General features: G+C 48.0%; 1 protein-coding gene across 1 annotated transcript in view; it reads right to left on the bottom strand.

Annotated features, from left to right (window-relative positions):
- The window catches only part of TMIE (transmembrane inner ear), a 57,025-nt gene that overhangs the window by 7,041 nt on the left and 28,240 nt on the right, over positions 1-21,744 (bottom strand). The window contains exon 3 of the mRNA XM_045006295.1: positions 1,290-1,439. Within this exon, the coding sequence (XP_044862230.1) occupies positions 1,290-1,439 (150 nt within the window). The remainder of the gene's footprint in view (positions 1-1,289; positions 1,440-21,744) is intronic.

Raw genomic sequence — 21,744 nt, 5'->3', positions numbered from 1 at the left:
TCATTGAAGTCAATGGAAGTTAGGCAATTTAAATACCTTTGAAGATCTAGGCTTGAGGCAATAAGGCTCCTCTAAAGCCTAGTGACCACTGGTTGGGCTTACAGAGCAATGTTAAAAAGAAAACCCTTCGGAAGAAGATAGAGTGAAGGTGAAACATAGGAAAGGAAAGGAGAACAGTGAGTTCCAAAGTCCACATCTCCTCCGCGAAGCCATGGAAAGGAGACGCCAAAGAGACAGACAGACAGACATCCCCCCTAATTTCCTTGTAGGGCCATTTCATCTTCTTCCTTCACCACAGGCAGAGAGTTGAGAGGTCTGGACTGGACATGACCAGAGAGAGTTGGGAGGCTTTCAGTAGAGCCTAGAGTATAGAATTACGAGAGGTGAATGACAGGAGAGGAAACCATAACAGGATCACAGTGACAGAGCGGCACTTGGCAGTACGGACTGGCAGGCCATTGAAGGGGCAGCGGAAATGTTAATAGAGCTGAGTGAATAATTGATTTTTCAGTTCGGTGGCTGAACCTCACCCCCCAGAATAATCATTTTGGGTCAAACAAAATGCTTTGTTCAACCCCAAATGAACATTTTTCCAGTTTTTCTTTTTGAGTCTCTCAGGTATTTTTACCCACCCCTTTTGGGAAAAAAAAGCAACATTTCTAGATGAAGTGCCACTTCAAAACAAAAAGCTGAAATGAAAGTGGCAGAAATGAACCGTTTTGACTTTTTCAACATTTTTCTTCCGCCTTTTTTTTTTTTGGCTGACTGTTTGCCAAATTCAACCCGAATTCTCAAATTGTTTCCGCGACCTGAAAAAATGCATTTTTTTCAGCGACGTTGATATTCATCAAGACAATTTTTGCCCAACTCTAGTTAACAAGTCATTGGCTACCCCTCGGGCATCACCTCGGAATCTGGCCTTCAGCATGGAAAAATAGTGGGGCCAGATCCTCAGTTAGTTTAAATTGTTGGTTTCTGTAGAGCTGCGATCATTGACACCAGCTGAGGATCTGGGCCAACTGCCTTCAATGGAGCTATGCGGATTGACACCAGCTGTGGATCTGGCCCTTTGATCTTAACGATAGTGCTTTCTGCCACGAAAGTTAAACGATATAAAGAGCCATGCAAAGCAGAGGCGCTTTGCACAGTAAATTACAGGGCCAGATCTTCCATGGGTGCAAATTGCCACTGAACAGCCTGGAGCAACACAGATTTGTGCCTGCGGACAATCTGGCGCTTTGGGCATGCAGGAAGAAACCCAGGGAGAAGAGACGGGGGTGTGGCTGTACCTCCAGGGATCTCCGTCAGCTCGTTGAGTGGTGGGACGGTCTCCAGTTTGTCTGCGTAGGTCTTGGCTGCCTGCCGCTGGGCATACCGGGCCTCGATCTCTTTCTTTGTCCGCGGAATCCGGCACTTGAAGATACAGCACAGGGTTATAACTGGGAGAGAGGAGAGAGCTGGTCTCAGTTAACTTTGCTAGCCCAAGTAAAAGGTTCACCAGATCACAGCCAGCAGATATTAGTGGGAGAACGCAGATCTCAGTGCAGCTACGCTAGTTGGGAATCCAGCCCCAGTGACTTCACTAGAACTGTCTGTCTAGGTTGTTATCTCCCCTTCATCATCACAGAATCTGAGCTCCTCACAACGCTCAGCTGATTTTACCCTCACAAGCTCCCCGTGAGCTAGGTTAGTAGCATCCCCATTTCACAGCTGAGGAACAAGGCAGATTAAGTGACTTGCCCAAAAACCACACAGGGAGTTTGTAGCGGAGCCTAGAAGTGAACTCAAATCTCCTGACTCCCAGCCCGTTGCTCTAACCCCTCTCTCTCAGCGTATGTGCAGTGTGCCCAGCCGGGTGGAGACCCAGTAGCCCACCGTCAACGTAAGTCAGTGGGCGCTCGTCAAGGAGACACGACAGAGTCTGAAGTCGACCGCAGCTGCAGCGCGTGTCGTTAGAAAAAACCTCTTTGAAGAGATTGGCCGCACAATTGCTCTGTCCTGTTCGAAACTGGTTCAGGAACGGCCACGGGTGTCTTGGCAGGTCAAAACCTAGTGGGCAGATGGTTGGGTCAGTGATGAGAGAGTGATTAACGACTGTAATCACTGTCCACTCATTATGCCAAGCAGATTCCATTGTCCTCTCCTGTGCTGGCAAAGGGCATCTAGAAGACAGGCGAACTGGTGGGTGGTTGAAGAGGACCGCACCTTGACACCAGCTGACGATCTGGCCCCGGGTCTTTACAGCTGATGAGAATTCTCCTCTCATCTCTAGGACTCCAGAGTTTCTCACTACTGTATAATTGCCTAGAATAAGGGAATTGCCATACCTGATCAGACCCATGGTCTACCTTGCCCTGTGCCTTGTCTGACAGTGGCCAGCATCAGCTGCTTCAGAGGAAAGCAAAAAGCACCAAAGCAGGCAATTATAAAATACCATGCCCACAGGGATAGTTCCCTCCTACCCTCCAATTACTTTATACCCAGAAGCACGAGGGTTTGTATCCCTTTGAAATTTCTGAGGTTCTTTTCCCCAACCCTTTCTAAGGTAACTCTGACCATTCACCGCACCCAAACATCCAATCCTTTTTTGACTCCTGCTATGCTCTTGGCTTCAATGACATCTTGAGGCAATGAGGTCCATGGGCTGGGTATAAAAGGGTTCCCTTTGCTCCATTTTAAATTTGCAGCCTTTCGTTTTAATCAGATGCCCCCCTATATTATGAGAGTCAGTAGGAGCATCTGATCTACCTTCCTCAGCACTGGAGGATCCGGATCAATGGATTATGCTGCTGTGAGTTCACAATCAGGGCCTGCATGCTAACCTGGGGAGATGGGGGAAGAGCGAGGAGTCAGACTCCACTCCCCTCTCCATAGGCTGCCTGGCGCTTCTCATTCACTATGGGTAGAATTTATCCCTGCGCAGAGAGCCAGGAAAGTACCTCAGCCTCACATATGTCCCCCTTAAACCTTCAAAACAGGACTCTGGTAGTTCACAGGCTTTTTGCAAAGGTGAATTTCACCCCAGGGAAGGAGTTTGTGCTACATCAGTCTGGCCTCCCCTGAGCCGGGAGGTCGCTTTGACAAAAAGTAAAGGGTTCCAGAGGGACACTCCTTCATTTCACCGAGCAGAGCAGGGGGATGTGATTATTTCCAGTGCCTTCATCCTCATCCGTGTTGGGCTGTCAGTGAAATCGGAGCCACTGCTCCCGCTTCTGGGGTGTGTTGCAGAAACTATCCATCCCTTTAAACAATTAACGGCAGAGAAATCTTAATGGAATCTCACTAGCATCCAGGGTCACTGGAAAGTCAAAGGGAAGGAGAAATCTGAAGCAAAGGTTAATTGCAGGTAAGCATTAGGGACTGTAAAGCATTTTGTAAGCGGGGCAGTTATCTAGATGCTTTTATCCTTTGTCCTTTTGTGCTGTCAGCTTTGCTCATCTTAGGATGAGAGACTGGAATGTGTCCTTATGATGTTGCTGACTGGTGGGTAGGTGATTGACCACACCTGCAAAGCACACGGGTGATGGTAACACACTGTTCAGTGTAGGATGTGCAGTTCACTTGGTGCCTGACCCTGCTTCCCAGGCAGAGGGCTTAGGGCCCTTTGTAATCAATGAAAAGCCTCTCCTTAACATAGTGGTGTTTGGCCCAGGACCATGGGACTAGGGAAATCAGTGAGCGTTACCAACACCTTTGAGGATCTGGACCCTAGTTCTTTAGTTCATGGTTGGTTGCTATAAAGGATTCGGTCCCAGGAGATGGTTTATAAGAATACCTAGTAATTATCGCGCACTTTTCATTCATAGCACTTTATCAAGAAGGGTAGTATCATTACCACCATTTTACAGGTGCGGAAACTGAGGCACAGAGACTTGGCTCAGGTCACAGAGTCAGATATAGTACCCAGGTCTTCTGCACCCCACCCCAGTTCACTAGCAACTAGACCACACTGCAGCCTGGCTACGGATGGCTGTCAGGGGAAGGTGTGTGCAAACTTCACACAACACTCCATGCACAATGCTGTATCACAGTCAAAATCCTGCCTCTCAGCTCACATATGACATTGCAAAACGTTTTGGGACCCATTTTGTTAACCAGAGCAGGAGGAATAGCCACTTGGAGGCTGCTGCAGCAAGGCATGAGTATATAGTGCTGGGAGCTGAACTGAACTGACTCCAGCCCAGACCCAGAGATGGGTAACAAAAAGTCCCCCAAACCCAAGCTCTGCTAGCACCAGTCAGAACTGAGGATTGAGTCCTGTGACGTTGTCACATGCTGGGTGTGATTATTAAATATTACCATTATTATTAGCTGCAAAATGAGGAATAAGCAGATGAATAAAATCTGGGATCAGGTACATCAGAACATTGCAGCAAGATGATTCTGTATTTCTTCCTTGCTCATGGGAAGTAATTACACATGCTGTACTCCGCCTCCTTTCACTCTGGACTCTGTGTGATCCGTTTTCTCTTTTAATAAGAGTGAGAGCCTGGGCTGCTTATTAGGATGGGGATGGTGCATTTCAGCACAATTTCTGCTATAACTAGTATATATTTTATGGCCTGCCCCCTTCAAACCAGTCTGATGTGATTGCATTTCCTGCATATCTTGCTGTTCCACCATCACACAAGAAATCAAAGCAAAGTGTTCTGGGACTCTCTAAATGCCTAAATTAACGTCAGCTTGGAATGGAAAGTTTCCAACCTTTTTCATTGTGAAGATCACCTGGAAATGTAAGCTATTAGTTAATGCACAGTCCTCTGTCTGTGTAGGAGATTGTATCATTTCCCCATAGGCCTGAGAGATCTTACAAAGCAAGGTTTTATACTCATCCTTTATGTCAGCTTTTTAACCTTTTCTTGTATCTATTCCCACACCTGGGCAGGATTAGTGCTGGGCCACGTGACAGGGCTTTAGGGCACAGGTATGAACCCCAGTGCACCTGTTGTAGCTCTTGGGCCCTTTAACAGTAGGCATTCTGGGAAATGTAGTTGTTTGGGAGGACCTAACCCCCCCCACCCCCAGGTCATATGACCATTCATATTATTAATAGCTTCAGCTTATTGTGGGGGAAGATGATGGCTGAGTAAAATCTTGACTGGGTGGTTGAGAGTCGTTTGAGTCATTGTGCATTTAGCTGGATCCTTTTGGGTTAATAAAGCAAGGCTGGTAATTCCTCACTGACATACAGAGCAGTAGGATGTACCGTTACCTCTTTCAAGCTCCCATCTTATTCTCCAGAATTTCAGCTTTCTTTTTTTTTTTAAGTAAGTCTCTGACCCTTATGATTGGGCAGGAAACCTTCAGAATAGGAACTCTTGCAGGAACGCCTGCCTGAGTTTTCAGAGTGCCTGAGGCAAGAGCTCCAACAGGTGTCAGCTCCCCCGTTCATCTCCCCGGTGTGTGGACATGGATGTTGAATGGTGACAATTTAAACATCAGCATTGCTCACTCTTTCTGTGGGGATCAAAGCCGGTGAGAAAGGAGAGGCTCAGGTTCTGGAGAGCTGCACCAAGTAATGTGAGTGACAGCTCATTTTCATATCCTGAGCAGGGGCTACTTAGAAGAAAGCTACCGTTTGGTTTCTTTTAAACCAGCCCTGAAGAAGCTAATTCCAAGGAGCCTGGCAAAACAGCCATGCCCCAATGAGGGGAGGGGAGCTGAGCCCAGAGGATCAACGGAACCCCACTAAGGAGAAGCCACATCTGGAGGGAACCACATGGATGTAGAAAAATCCCACTGAAGGGTAGTGAAGCCCAGCACAATCCATGTGATCATAGTTTGAACATTTGCAGGCAACTGAGAGGGCTCTGTCTCAAGTAGGTGGCGCTTATGCAGTGGGTGGAGGCAGAAATAACATGTCTGTCTCCCCTCCCCACCCAAAAATTTAACTCTGTAATAGCGCATCATATAGACTTTTATAGCTTCATGAAACTGATCTGCTATAGCATCAGGAAAAGGAAGGAGACGACACAGAGCCCTGGAGTGACAAAGCAACTGTCACAGTGGAAGAAGGAAAAAGATACCCTTTGAGAAGCCAAACTTAGCAGAAAGGAGCCTAGTGCCTACCTGGCTCTGGCCCAATCCAGCTGGTTTCATCCTCTGATAGAGCTGGGGGGAAGGGAGTCCTGGCTACTAATATGCTTTCAGCAAAGCATGCTGGGAGGGGGAGGAGCCTCTGGCTCTATAAAATACAGGCTCCTCGGACTTGGAGGGCTGGTGGCATTGGGGAAATGTGTGCCAGTAAAGCAGTGTGAGGGAGAGGAAAGAGTAATGGCCCCCCGGATCTCAAGGCAGCACCAGGTCAGACTGTGGTGGCACAGTGAAGCATGGCGGAGCCTGGAAAGAAGGGACTGGATCTGGACTATGGGCCCACACAGGCTGTGGCTTGTCTACGTAGTGACAAGGGGCTCCTCTGATGGGAACAGACTGTGAGTACACTGAAAACTTACGGGGCTGTGGGAGTGAATGCAAGTGCTAGTGAAATAAATACCCATGGGACCTTAAGAACTGGTCCATCCTCCTTTTCCCTGCCTCCTGTGCCATGGGCAGATCCTAGCCTGCCAGTGACTAACTGGTGACACCTGGCAAATCAGGGGTTCTCAACCTTTTTCTTCTGAGCCCCACCACCCACATGCTATAAAAACTCCACGGACCACCTGTGCCACAATAATTTGTTTTCTGCATATAAAAGCCAGGGCCGGCATTAGGGGGTAGCAAGCAGGGCAACTGCCTGCGGCCCCTTGCCATTAGGGACTGCTACATTGCTCTGGCTTTGGCCCCATGTGGTGGGATTTTGGCTTTCTGCCCTGTGCCCCAGCAAGACTAACGGTGGCCCTGCTTGGCGCCCTCCCCGAAATCTGCTCTTGGCCCGGACCCCTGGTTGAGAATCACTCTTGTAAATAACAAATATTCCCCTCCTCAGTGCGCTATTTAAATCTCTGCCTTATCTTTGCATTAACATGCTGCTGGCTTCTTTGCTATTTGGCTTCTGAAAACCATCTTTTCCAGTTCCCCGACACACACCGTTGAATGCAGCCACCTCCTCTGAAAAAACATCTCCCTTTTAAATTAAAAATCAGCTCTGATCCCGCTTTTGATGTTTTCGTTCTACGTTCAGCTCTCAAAACATCAAAGTGCTAAATCACTTTTCGCTGCTGGGAGGCTGGGAAAGGGAAGTGTAATTTTGACAACAAGCTACTTTTTGTTCCTTTATTAAATACGGATTCAGACACAGGCCCAAAGAAGCGTGTATTACAGCAAAGGAGCTAAAACGATTGGCACGCTTTCCTTTCCTTATCGCAATCCTGGAGGATCTGAGCATGGGAATTGATGGGATTCGTGAACGCATTTGCTCCTTCCTGAATCTTAACTTGTTTCGTTATTTCTAAAGAGACACAGACTTCAAAGGGGAAAGATTACTCATAGGGCAGAGCGACAAATCGTGGGAGGGCCTGAGATATGACTCCCCTAAAAATGATCGGCTGCAATCATTGTGATCGTGGACACTCCATGGAAACTAATTTTTAAATTCAGATTGGATTTTTTCCCCTGAAAGCTATGCTGTAGTTCAAACAGGAATTAATTCAGGGGATGTTACACAGGAGGTCAGATGAGATGAGGTGGCCCTTCAGCCAAGGGTGGCACATGAACCCTCCCATCAGGGAGGCGAGCCCCCCGGCCCTGACTCTTCAGCCTGAGGCCCGACCCTATCCTGCCCCTTCCACCCCCCTCTCTCTCCAGAGACCTGAGTCCCCCCTCCCCCCCGCCATGGCCAGGGGAGCCCCAGCTGAACCACCTCGGGCACTGGGCTGCCCGCCCCAGCCACCCCACCCCAAGCCCCAGGTTGCCGGTTGGCCCGTCCCAGCCGTACCGGCCTCCTCAAGTCCCAGGCCATCAGCCCCAGCCATCCCAAGCACCGGCCTGCCTGTCCCAGCCGCTCTGAGCCCTGGGCCTCCCGCCAGCCCCAGCCGCCCTGGCTGCCCTCGTCCCCAGCTGGCCAAGCCCCAAGCTAAGCCCCTGCTGGCTTTGGCGGAGAGGGGGAGCGAAGGTGGGGACACGACCTGGGTTTGGAGAGGCTTAGCCTCCCCGGGCCTCTTACACCTGCCGCCCATGCCTTCTGCCTTTATAATCTATGAAATACTCTCCCTCTGGCCCCTGCATGGGGAAAACTCCCAATCAAAATCTCCAAAGCCACCGCCTCATCCTTCTTCAAGTCCCTCCTCAAACTCACCTCTTCTGGAATGCAGCCGGCAAACTACAACCTGATCATGGGAGGCAAATGCAGGATGCGATGGCTGCCCCTGATTGGCTAAGAATTGCACACACATCCTATTTTTGTTATCCTTCTCCCCCCCACACACACACCCATCCTGCACCCTTGTGTCTCTCATCCACCTGTTACATCATGTCTCTTAGCCTGTAACCACTTCTCGGTCATTTACTCTGTACAGCATCCAGTGGAGAGACCTCTAGCTGCTCCTATGGTACAAATGCAGAATGGTGAGAAATAATATAATGGCCACTGAAGGTTTAACAGGAGAATATCTTTATTGCAGTTACTGCTGATGCTTGGACAGAATGTGTCTGAGCAGCGAGCTTTACCTGGGAAGGGTTAAAAAGGTATAGGGGGCTGATTAAGTGGACAATTTGCCCCACAGTGGCTTCCCCATGAATCCAATGTGATTTCTTACCATGGGCATGAAGCTCTTCTTAGCTCCACTGTTCTTGGTCTCTTGGGGTCGACAACCCACCACGTGGCTGAAATGACATCATTTCATGACCCCAATCCCACAATCCATTGCGAGCACAAAGGATGATGGGATTTGGTTCATCATGGGATAATTTATTTTCAGCCTTGTTTTGGGTCAAAAAAAGGTGTGGGGGGGGGCAGATTCTGCTGGGTGGGTGACTTATAGGATAGGGGAGGTTTGAGCTCCTGGGGTGGAGAGCTGCTGAAGTACAGGGGTTAGTGCAGCTGGGTTGCACGGCTGGAGGAGCTGTTGGGTGTGCTTTCTCCCAGCCTTCTCTTTTGCCCCATGTCTGCACATTGTGGAGCTCGGTAGGTTGGAAAGTGCTGTTGGGTAGGCGGGGGCATGACCACGTTGCTGCTCTGGGATAGGTGAGGGATAAAGGCAGTAGTGCGGGGAAGGAGCAAACTGGTCGTGCCTGGATCCCCATAGTGTTTCCATAGCTCTCCGCAGGTAAGTGCCATCAACCTGGAAACCGTTCATATCCAGGTCCGGCCAGCCGGTTGAGAACTGGTTTCTAGCTCCCCCTGCTGGAGAGAGAACTCTTCTATGCTCACCACTCACTGTCCCAGGGAATGGTACCGAATTCACCCCTGTTGTAACTCCACTGGCTTCACTAGAGTTACAACCAGTGATGAATTTGGTCCACGCCATTTCTATCCTGGTCTGAGTTCTTCTGTCCTTGTGCAATACAGCCCAGATGCAATGATGGGGATTCTAAGTTCTCTCTATTGTTCATGCTTTTTTAGCCAAGCAAGAAAGATCAGAAGATGCTAGGCGCTTGAAAAGAACATTTGAGAGCATGTTTATGAGTCATGGGAGAGCCTCAAAACATTTTGGGGCTCAGGGGGGTTTTGGTACCCTGAAGCTAAGTTGTTTGTTATTATGACTTATGAGGAGAGGCTGAAGGAACTGGGGTTATTTAGTCTGCAGAAGAGAAGAGTGGGGGGAGGGGGGTTTGACAGCAGTCTTCAACTACCTGAAGAGGAGTTCCAAAGAGGATGGAGCTCGGTTGGTCTCAGTGGTGGCAGATGACAGAACAAGAAGCAATGGTCTCAAGTTGCATTGAGGGAGGTCTAAGTTAGATATTAGGAAACACTATTTCACTCAGAGAGTGGTGAAGCACTGGAATGGGTTACCTAGGGAGGTAGTGGAATCTCCATCCTTAGAGGTTTTTAAGGCCCAGCTTGACAAAACCCTGGCTGAGATGATTTAGTTGGTGTTGGTCCTGCTTTGAGCAGGGGGGTGGACTAGATGACCTCCTGAGGTCTCTTCCAAACCTGATATTCCATGATTCTATGATTATGCATATTGTAGTAGCATCATAACTGAGATCAGGTTTGTGCTAGGTGGTGCAAAGCCACAGGAAGAGACAGTCCTACCCTGAAGAGGTAACAGTCTAGACAAACAAGACAGACAGTGGGTAGAAGCCAGCAAATATTGTTCCCATTATCTGAACCTCTTGTACCTGTAGAATTGGGTCAGGAATCTTTGCCCAGGTCTACACGAGCGGGGGCAGGGGGGGTCGACCTAAGATACGCAACTTCAGCTACGCAAATAGCGTAGCTGAAGTTGGCGTATCTGAGGTCGACTTAGCAGGCTGTGAGGACAGCGGCGAGTCGACCGCTGCCGCTCCCCCATTGACTCCGCTTCCACCTCTCGTGAGCTGAAGTTCCAGAGTTGACGGGGAGCGCGATCGGGGATCGATTTTATCGCGTCTACACTAGATGCGACAAATCGACCCCCGAAAGATCGATCACTACCCACCGATCTGGCGGGTAGTGAAGACCTGCCCTTTGAAGTACAAGCTTTCTCAGGATATTTCTGCTTCCAATCCCAGAAGCATCCTGAGAATGGGAAGTGCAGGATGGCAGGAACAACGTTTCTGGTGGGTTCTGCTGCCAGCTGGCTAGGGACTGGGGTCAAAATCCTGGTCCTAAGAAGTCAATGCAAAGCTCCCCTTGACTTCTGTGGAGTCAGGCTTTCACACCAAAGATGGGGCACGGAACATCCCAGGATTCCACCACTTCAGAATATTTTTCATAAAGTCTACTTCAAATTCAGCTATAGCTTCAGTTTTATTCAGGTTCTCACCTACCCCAGCATTGCCAGGTCCTACGATTGTATTGTGACTCTCACAATAGCTGCTGCTTTTTCTTAAAGTGCCGGGTCCTCGAGTCACGTGATTACATGAGACTCTCGGGTCTCATTTAAAAAGAAGTATACAGGCCTCATAGCTGCAGAGCAAAAGCTTGAAAACTGCTGGAAATCTCAATAAGCAGAAGGCAGACAAAAAGAACCCAGCATTCATTTAACTTATTTTAAATCTCATGGTTTTCTGAGGGCCAGTCTCATGGTTATTTTTTTAACACTGAGGATTAGCAAAACTGCCATTGCCAAACTATCTGAGGTCCTGGCATTGGGGCAGAGGGCATCGAATTGTTTTGAACCTGTTGGCTTACCCTTAATTTCTGTTAAAGGCAATTCCTAGGGATATGCAAACACTAAGGGATTCAGACATTTCAGAGAGCTGATCTGATTAGCAGCTAATGTTCTAAAATAGCAGAGGCTAAAAGTGCCTCTGTGAAATCTTCCTGTGCATTTATGACATCAATTACTTTTGTAGATTCCAAGTCCAGAAGGGACCATGATGATTCTTTTTAAATGAGACCTGAGACTCTCATGTATTCACGTGACTCCAAGAGCTGGAACTTTAAGAAAAAACTTCAGCTATCAACTCCTGTATAACACAGGCTATAGACCGTTCCCTTCTCCACCCCCTCCCACCCCCCCCAATAATTCATAGAATCATAGAATCTCAGGGTTGGAAGGGACCTCAGGAGGTCATCTAGTCCAACCCCCTGCTCAAAGCAGGACCAAACCCAACTAAATCATCCCAGCCAGGGCTTTGTCAATTCCTTTTTGAATAAGAACAGATCTTTTTATAAAAATCCAACTGATTTAAAAATTGCCCATGATGGAGACTCCATCACACTTGGTAAATTGTTCCAGTGGTTAATCACCCTCACTGTTAAAAATTTACACCTTATTTCCTGTCCAAATTTGTCTGGCTTCAAATTCCAGCCATTGGATTGTGTTAGATCTTTGTCCGCTAGACTGAAGAGCCCATTATCAAGCATTTGTTCCCCACGTAAGTACTTATAGACTGTGATAAAGTCACCCCTGAATTTATTGGGCTCTATTCTCTTCTCACACCAGTTTAACCCCTCAATTGCAATGGAGTTACTCATGATTCACCAGTAAGATACAAGAGAATCAGATTTATTAGGGTGTAGCGAAGCGGTGGGATACCCCATGGCCCCGCTGAGAGACAAGCCTCCCCTAACACCAACGTGGGTGGAGCCACTGGGTCCTGCGCCCGCCCCTCAGAGGTCATGGCGCAGACCCGGAAGTATAAAAGCTCACCTGCAGAGCTCAGTTGAGACCCAGCCGCCGCAGAGACCAGACGTCTGCGGCCGAGCTCTCTCGGGGGAGACAGCAGAAGGCCGCGGCCGGCCGAGCCTACCCCTTGCTCGTTACCATAGGAGGACTGGCCGAGCCTACCCCGCTCCAGCTACCCCGAGGACTGGCCGAGCCTGCCTCTTGCCAGCTACCCCAAGGAGGAGCCGAGCCTGCCGCTTGCCCGCTACCCCGAGGAGGAGCCGAGCCTACCATCCGCTACTTACCCGGGGGAACCGATGGTGTTTGAGACCGCCGGCGACACTACGACGACTCAGGTACCTTACGAGGGGGAGTGTGGAAGTGGCCCGGGGGCAGCCAACCCCAGTCTGGCTGCAGCACTGCCTGAACCTATGTCAGTGTTTTTGCGGCCAGGATCCCCACTGACAGCAGCGAGTCTTTGCCGCTGCTAGGGCCCCGGGCTGGGACGCAGTGGAGTGGGAGGGCCTGCGTCCCCCCTGCCACCCACTCCTTGGGTGGCAGACTCCCCCAGCCCCTTTTCCCTGGCCTGGAGAGGCTAGGGCCTCCTGATATAGAACTACTGACTCAGCCCTGCCTAAAGGTCTGAGTCTCTGACTCTTGGTTTGCTGCCCCGCCCTGATCCAGGGCCTGGGCTGATATTGACTAGTGACTCAACCCCTGCTGAAAGGCCTGAGTCCCTGATAGCTTGTTTGCTGCCCCACCCTGATCTAGGGCCTGGGCGGCTAGCTGAACTATTGGCAGCCCCCTGCTTCAAGGTCTGAGCCCCTGACCGTGTGCGGGCCGTCCCACACTGCCGCAGAGCCGACGGCCGGTGGACTAGAGCGAGGCAGTGGGATACCCCATGGCCCCGCTGAGAGACGGACCGTGGCAGAGCCGCACCACATAGGGGTAAGGAAGCATGTAAACGAAGACTCCTGGCTAGACAGCATTTGTTATAATTTAGTAACTAGCTTATGAATGAAAACCAAGCAGTTCCACTAATTAACTGAATTAAGTGACTGAAATATACCTTAGGGTTTCTCCCCCCTCCAAGCCGTAGACAATCAATGGAGCATTTAATTAATGTTTAACGAAGTAGCCTGTGCTGCATTGAATCAATTAAGAAGCCATTCCGTTGCTAATAACATTTGCAATTAATGCAGATTTATTCAAGCAAGTTAACGGCAGCAACCTTATTTAAAGTTGTTGTTGAAAGACCCAGGTTCCTCGTTCATTACATTTACACGAAGATGGGTATGTACCCCTGGGCTGCCTGGTTAATTACATCTGTTTAAGGCACTTTAAGGTAATTTGTCATTTGAAATTTGCATCGGAGCATCTCACAATAGTTAATGAGGGAGAGAAGTGATTTCCCCATTTTACAGATGGGAGCTGAGATACAGACAGGGCCTTCTGAAAATCCCATGTGGCTCTTCTCTAAACCTTTAAAAATCTGGCCCGTCTTAGAAATCATACACTAAGAATGACAGAGTGGGGAACTGATCACAGGTTTTCTACAGCCCAGCGTAGCTATGGATAGTAGCTGTTTCTCACTTAAAGGCCAGGATATGCCAGACAGGCAAAAGCCCACACAGAGAAGAGACAGTCCTCTGAGAGTGCAGGGTACACATCCCCTACAGTTGTTATCCCTTAGGGTACATCTGTGCTGCAGTCCAGAGGTGCATTTGCAGCAAGTCTATTCGCAAACCAGTGTAGCTGTAGCTAGCTGGAATAATCGAATCAGGGAAGCCACAGCAGCGTGGCCTAGCTGCCTGAGCACGTACCCAAGAGCTTGGGTGGCTAACCTCTGATGCAGCAGCTTCCCTGCTATTTTTAGAGAGCCAGCTTGAAAGCTAAGTCAGGTATGTCCGCACCTGCTGCACTCATGTCTCTTGATTGCAGTGTAGAGCAGTGGTTTTCAAACTGCGGATCACGACCCTGGGTCGCGGAATGTCAGGCACTGGGTGGCGACGGCTCTGGTCAGCACCGCCAACCGGGCCATTAAAAGTCCTGTTGGCAGTGCTGCCGGCTAAGGCAGGCTAGTCCCTACCTGTTCTGACACCGCGCTGTGCCCCGGGGGTGCCAGGACAGGCAGGAAGCCTGTCTTAGCACCCCCGCTGCACTACTGACCGGGAGACACCGGAAGTAAGCCCGCACCCCAACCCCATGCCCCAATCCCCAGCCCTGAGACCCGCCCCCAAACCCGGAGCCCCTTCCTGCACACCGAACTCCTCAGCCCCGGCCCCACCCCAGAGTCTGCACCCCCAGCCCAGAGCTCTGACACGCTGCTCTGAGCAATGTGTTAAGGGTGCCAGCCAGGCCGGGGCCGAGGGGTTGGATAAGGGGCAGAGGGTCTCGGGGGCCGTCAGGGGCTTCCCCCCCCCCGAGGGCCAGGGAGGCAGGAGCTGTGGGGGGGCACTTTTGGGGGCCTCGCAGTCCCAGAGTGGCCTGGGGGATTAGCGGGGGGCTGGGAGCCGCCTGCTCCACTTCCCTCGCCCTGGCCACAGCCGTGTCGCTTGGGGGAGGGAGCTTGGGGGAAGGGATCCTCCTCCCAACCCCGCGCGCACTCACTGGCAGCGGCGGAAGTGGAGCAGCCCAGCCCCAGACCGCTCCGCCAGCTCCCAGCCGCAGCGCTCCGCTTCCTGCCACAGGTGAGTGTGGGGGTGGGGGGGTCCTTTCCCCAACCTCCCCGCACGCACCGGCGGTGGGAAGTGGAGCACAGCGACTGGGAGGTGGCGGAGTGGGGCAGGCTGGGGCCGCATTGCTCCGCTTCCTGCCACTGCCGGTGAGTGCTTGTCGGGGGGAGGGGAGTGTGGATAGGGGTCGGAGCAGTCAGGGAACAGGGAGCAGGGGGGTTGCGTAGGGAGTGGGATCCTGGGGGTGATTAGGGACAGGGGTCTCTGGAGGGGGAGGTCAGGGAACAAGGAACAGGGAGGCCAAAGCAAGTTTGATATAACGCAGTCTCACCTATAACATGGTGAGTTTTTTTGTCTCCCGAGGACCGCGTTATATCAGGGTAGAGGTGTATTTGATCCCAATCTGCTATCTCTCTGTATCTGGGTTTAGATAAAAAAACACCCTTTCTTTTGCCCTTGGTCCAACTTATCTGTTTAGATTGTAAACTCTTCCAGGTGGGTGAGACTGCCTCTCACAGTCTGTTCAGCAATCAGCATGATGGGGCCCAGATCTCAATTGAGGCCAGAACAGATCAGAACACCAAAACATTTCTGGCGAGAAATTTGTAATGATAAATCTTTGCTCAAAATTTCAGCTGAAAAATGTTTTTCCCATGGGAAGTTTCAAACTGATTTGACAGGATAATTTTCATTTGGAATCAGTGTTTTGGAGACAAAATTAATTGGAATTGGTCCTGCTTTGAGCAGGGGGTTGGACTAGATACCTCCTGAGGTCCCTTCCAACCCTGATATTCTGTGATTCTGTGATTTAGGTTTGATTTAGAATGGTGTTTTGGTATTTTTCACACCACAGAAGAAACAAAAATCACTTTAAATTGAAATTAAATGAGAATTTTCACTTCCATGTTTCACACTGGGGAATATTTGTTTTTATCAGACTGGACATTTTCCTGGGAAGATTTCAGCTTTGGGACAAAACTGTATTTTCTCGTCAGGAAAACTTTCCACGAGAAATATGTCAACTATCTCTAGTTACAATTTGCAAGGGCAACTATAATAATAAATAGGTGACAGCATTCAAATGTATTGGCTGTGTTATTTATCATATGCTTTTAACTGGGAAAAGAACCATCATGATGTTAAATTCTAGTTTCAAAATCTACAACAGAGTTGCAAAATAAAAAACTGATCTCAGCTTATTAAAGAAGAAAGTTTGCTCTAGAATCCAGTTCACTGAGCAGTTGTAGGCAGACAGACTTGAAATATGCTTTAAATACGCAATAGGAATTATTTTAGGGAACTTCTATGTCATGTGTTATACAGAAGGTCAAACTATATGATCACAATTGTCCCTTCTGGCCTTGGAATCTATGGATTTATGAAAAACAGAATACTGCAAAACAAGACATTGTTTCATGCTGAGGATGACTTAGCTGCCCTGGGCAGCTGAAGCAAACTGGAAACAAGCAGTTACTTTATTTGCAAGGCACTTTGTTTTACGTCTCCTAACTCACATGCATTATTTTGCCAGGAAGTTTACTACTTTTCCTGAATTTTCATCAGTTTGTCCTGCATCCCCAAGAGGATCAGAGTCCTCTGAGGGCGAGTGCTGTGATTTTGCATCGCTACTCGATGACAGTGCATCAAGGCACAAACATTGTAACATTATGATGCAGGATCTATGATCCTTTGGCTATCAGGAAAAATGCACATACATAACAGAGCTAGCAACCAGGAACTTATCAAGCAAAGCAGTCAGCATGTTTGAGACTTAGCTGAATTATTTTTTAAAAGTTGCTAATAACTGACACCATAACCTCCAGAGGGGGCAAAAATCCTGAGCCCAAACGCTCACCAACCTGGGAAAGATCGGAATCCGACCTAGTTGCACCCACGTCTATCCCAACCAAACTGACGTCTTGTAAGTGAGTGTGGTCCCATACTCCCCTAGGACAAGATCTGGCCCACAAAGTGAAATTCACCCGTCGGGAGGCCAGCACAATGCCAACACCCGTGTTAATGGCTCTTAAGTGGTATATAGACCTTGTGCTGCTGCTATGCACAGATTACAGTTCATCCATAGGTTGTGTCCATCTGCTCTACTGCCTGCGTGGGTCAAGCAGAACAGAACCCTGCTCCAATCAAATAAAAACCCACAGCCCTCGATGACTTGAGCAAATGGAGAATGAAAGCAAACCGGGGCCAGCACACAGGTCACATTTCCTGGGCACTTCTGCAAATCTGTCTTGAGCATCACCCTTAGCATCAGTGGTGTTTGAGGTTATAGCCCCGCTGCAGGCCTCCAGCCTATAAATAGTCACCCACACCCATGTGAGCATGTCTAACATTCCAGCCAGTGGAAGGCGAGAGTGCACACACAACTGCAAATGCGCACGAGCAATGCCGTCAGTGCACTCTGTACTGTAGTACTTTCAACTGAGTGTTTCCACGGTTACAGTGTACTTTAACTTAGCAAGACTTGTTCTGCTGCTGCTGCGTCAGCACTTGAATATATAAAATCTCCATTCCCAAGCACCACGTAAAACATCCTTAAGCCATCCTCCGTTCTTCATGGCTCAATGGAATTCTGCACAGCGGTAGAAACATCTGGCCTAGCCATTTTTACCTTCCACAAAGTAATGCTTATTTAATGGTATAAATCTCTTTCCTGGCGTTTATACTTCAATGCCAGCGGCAAGGAGGTAAATTAAAGCCATAATGCTGCAGATGAAGCATCCTAGAACTGAATTAACTGTGCGTGCAATTTAACTGTAATAGCTTTGTTAATGCCTGTTAAATAATAGCTGATTCCTGTGAACATGTGTGTTCAGTTATAATAAACATGAGTCCCAATTTGATCTCTCACTACTTTTACACCAGTGCAACCGCAGAGACTTCAATGTAATGTCTCCCAGTGTAGACAGGCCAGAAGATAGATCAAAATAGCACTGTATCTTATTACTGTGGTTCCCAACCACTGCTACATGTGCTGATATTCTGATACTAAAGGCTTTTGTGGCTAGTACGGCACTGTGGAGCTGAAATTCACTCCTGCACAGAGGGGCCAGAGCAGGGGTAAATTTCACCCTCTGTTTCTCATACTGGAGCGGCCCTTTTGCAAGGTTTCATTGCTCATTTTTGCCTCAGTAGCACAGACACTCTTGGCCGTTTTGATGCTAAAGCCAATGGGCCAGCTTCTTTGGCCTGGGCTCAATTCTCATCTGATGCTGGTGTAAATCAGAAATAGCTCCACTGAAGTGGTGGGCGAGACCAGGCCAAAGAAGGTCAAAATCAGGCCTCATCCTCCTATAATAAGCTTCTCCATTGAGCCCCAGCATCCTGCCATGATCCACTTCCGAGTCAGCCATGTGAGCTTCACCCTGCAGCATAGCAGGTGCTAACACTGTTCCCATAGCAGCAGGGTTTGGATCGGGCCTAGTTCCATAGTGAATTAGGCTCTCCCAGTTCCAATGGCTGCCATTAACGGCTCAGCATTTGCCAATATGGATAGTGGAGAAATCAAAGCTCCCCCCAGTACTTAGCCCAATAAATCACCATGGAGACAGGCAGGGTTTGGCAACATGTTGCCTCTTCACTGCCTGATCCACCCCACCCCACCCCATTCAGCCAAAACCCTGACACTCGACTTTGCCTGGGTAAGCTTTCAAAACCTGGTAGTTAGGAGATGGAGCTTCTCCCTGCTGCATAGCTCTCTTAACCCCATCTTCCTTCTACATGGTGAGTTGTGATGGTGGCTCAGCACAGGTCAGGATTGGTTATGAGGAGGCACTGCGGCTTCTTCTTATGCCCTCCTCCTCATGCTAGCTCATCTCAAGCCCCTCCCAGATGTTGCTCTCCCATCTCCCCCCGGGATCACTCCCTCTTCTCACTCCAGAGTGAACTAAGTGATGCAGAAGCATAAGAAAGGTCACACTGGGTCAGACTAATGGTCCACCTAGCCCAGTATCCTGTCTTCTGACAGTGGCCTCTGCCAGATGCTTCAGAGGGAATGAACAGAACAGGGCAATTATTGAGTGATCCCTCCCCTGTCATCCACTTTCAGCATCTGGCAGTCAGAGGCTTAGGGACACCTGGAGCTATTAGCATCTTGGCTAATGGCCACTGATGGACTTAGCCTCCATGAACTTATCCAATTCTTCTTTGAAACCAGTATACTTTTGGCCTTCACAACACCCCATGGTAACGGTTCCACAGGTTGACTATGTGTTGTGTGAAGTAGTGTCTTATGGCTATTTAAAAGCTGCTGCCTATTCATTCCATTAGGTGACCCCTAGTTCTTGTGTTATGTGAAGGGGGTAAATAACACTCCCCTATTCATTTTCTCCAAACCAGTCATGATTTTATAGACTTTTATCATATCTCCCCCTTAGTCATCTCTCTTCTAATGTGAACAGTTCCAGTCTCTTTAATTTTCCGTCATGAGGAAGCTGTTCCATACCCTTAATCATTTTTGTTGTCCTTCTCTGTGTCTTTTCCAATTCTAAAATATCTTTTTTGAAATGGGGCAACCAGAACTGCATGCAGAATTCATGGTGTGGGCATACCATGGATTTATATAGCGGCATTATAATATTTTCTGTTTTATCTACTCCTTTGCTTGTAGTTCCTAACGTTCTGTCAGGATTCTCACTGCTGCTGCACACTGAGTGGATGTTTTTAGAGAACTATCCACAATGACTTCAAGATCTCTCTCTTGAGTAGTAACAGCTAATTTAGGCCCCATCATTCTGAATATATAGTGGGGAATATATTTTCCACTGGGCATTACTTTGTGTTTATCTACATTGGATTTCATCAGCCGTTTTGTTTTTTTGCCCAGTCACTCAATTTTTTGAAACCCCTTTGTAACTCTTCACAGTCAGCTTTGGACTTAATAACCTTGAGCAATTTTGTATCATCTGCAAATTTTATCATTTCGCTGTTTACCCTCTTTTCTAGATCATACATAGACCAGTACAGATCCTTGAGGGGACTCTTCTATATACCTCTTTCAATTGTGAAAACTGACTCTTTATTCCTACTGTTTCCTATCTGTTTACCGGTTAGGGGGCCATGGAAGGACCTTCCCTCTCATTCCATGACTACTTAGTTTGCTTAAGAGCTTTTGGTGGGGTACCTTGTCAAAACTTCCTGAAAGTCCAAATACACTATCTTGATTGGACCACCCTACTCCATATGCTTGATGACCCCCTCAAAGAATTCTAATAGATTGGTGAGGCATGATTTCCTGTTACAAAAACCAGGCTGATTCTTCCCTAACAAATTATGTTCATCTATGTATCTGACAATTCTGTTCTTTACTATAATTTCAACCAATTTCCCCAGTACTGAAGTCAGGCTTGCTGGCTTGTAATTGCCATGATCACCTCTGGAGCCCTTTTTAGAAATTGACCTCACATTAGCTATCCTCCAGTCATTTGGTACAGAAGCTGGTTTAAATGATAGGTGACAAAACATAGTTAATAGCTCTGCAATTTCACATTTGAGTTCCTTTATAACTCTTGGATGAATACCATCGAGTCCTGATGACTTATTGCTATTTAATTTATCAATTTGTTCCAAAATCTCCTCTAATGACACCTCAAGATGGGACGGTTCCTCAGATTTGTCACCTAAAAAGAATGGCTCAGGTTTGGGAATCTCCCTCAAATCCTCAACCATGAAGATCAAAGCAAAGAATTCATTTAGTTTCTTTACAATGGCCTTATCATCCTTGAGTGCTCCTTTAGCATCTTGATTGTCCAGTGTCCCTACTGGTTGTTTAGCTGGCTTCCAGCTTCTGATGTACTTAAAAAAAATTTGCTATTACTTTTTGAGTCTTTGGCTAACTGTTCTTCAAATTCTTTTTTGGCCTTCCTAATTATATTTTTACACTTCACTTGCCAGAATTTATGCTCCTTTCTATTTTCCTCACTAGGATTTAACTTCCACTTTTTAAAAGGATGCCTTTTTGCCTCTCTCTGCTTCTTTTACTTTGTTGTTTATCCACAGTATGCAATTTTTTGGTTCTTTTACTATCTTTTTTAATTTAGGGTATACATTTAAGCTTAGCCTCTATTATGGTGTCTTTAAAAAGTTTCCATACAGCTTGCAGCGATTTCACTTTTGGCACTGTACCTTTTAATTTCTGTTTAACTAACTTCCTCATTTTTTGTACTGACCTCTTCTTTGAAAGCTGGTCTCTCTCCTCAACAGAAGTTGGTCCAATAAGATATGACCTCACCCACATGTGTCTCTAATATCCTGAGACCAACACGGCTATACCAACACTGCATCTCACATGAGTTCTCATCCTGCTGTCCATTAGTTGTTAGAGCTTGTCTTAAACCCGGAAGCAAGAGGCTGAAGAGCCCTTCCAAAACATTTTATCACGAATTATCCTATCTCTGGATAGCCTTGATGTCCATATCAATTGATGGATAGGGTATGCCTGAGAGAGAAAGAAGTGAAATGTTCTTTTTCATTAATCCTTGCAATTTAACCAGGCTGGATTGTAGGACTGTGTCACCTTGCTGTCATCCACTGAAACAAGAACTGAAACACATTTGTAATACAAGGCTGCCACCTCCTGGTTACTGTGAGGAACACATGTCAGAAACCAGTACGCTAAAAGCTATCACCTGCTAAACAGGTCTGACTGTCAAACCAACAGGAGCTGGGCCAGGCCCTACCCAGACACCCCTCCAAAACCCTGAAGAAACCCACCCTATGAAAGATGCTCCTCCGCTGAGTAAGATTAGAGACTTTTGCTACAATCCTCCTCTGGCCAGTGAGTTGGTGCTTCTGGAAACAGACTAGGACCCAAGAAGTTTAAAGCTAAACAAAAACCCCAAGCTGCCCGTGACCCTGAATTCCAGCTAAAGAATGGGAAACACAGTATGCTCTGGAGCAAAACCAAGACCCCAAAGGGCAGGTCT

This window comes from Mauremys mutica, chromosome 2 (assembly GCF_020497125.1).
Source record: "Mauremys mutica isolate MM-2020 ecotype Southern chromosome 2, ASM2049712v1, whole genome shotgun sequence".
Taxonomy (NCBI): domain Eukaryota; kingdom Metazoa; phylum Chordata; order Testudines; family Geoemydidae; genus Mauremys; species Mauremys mutica.
The sequence above is the reverse complement of the archived record's forward strand: the minus strand, read 5'-3'. Positions and strand labels throughout refer to the sequence as shown.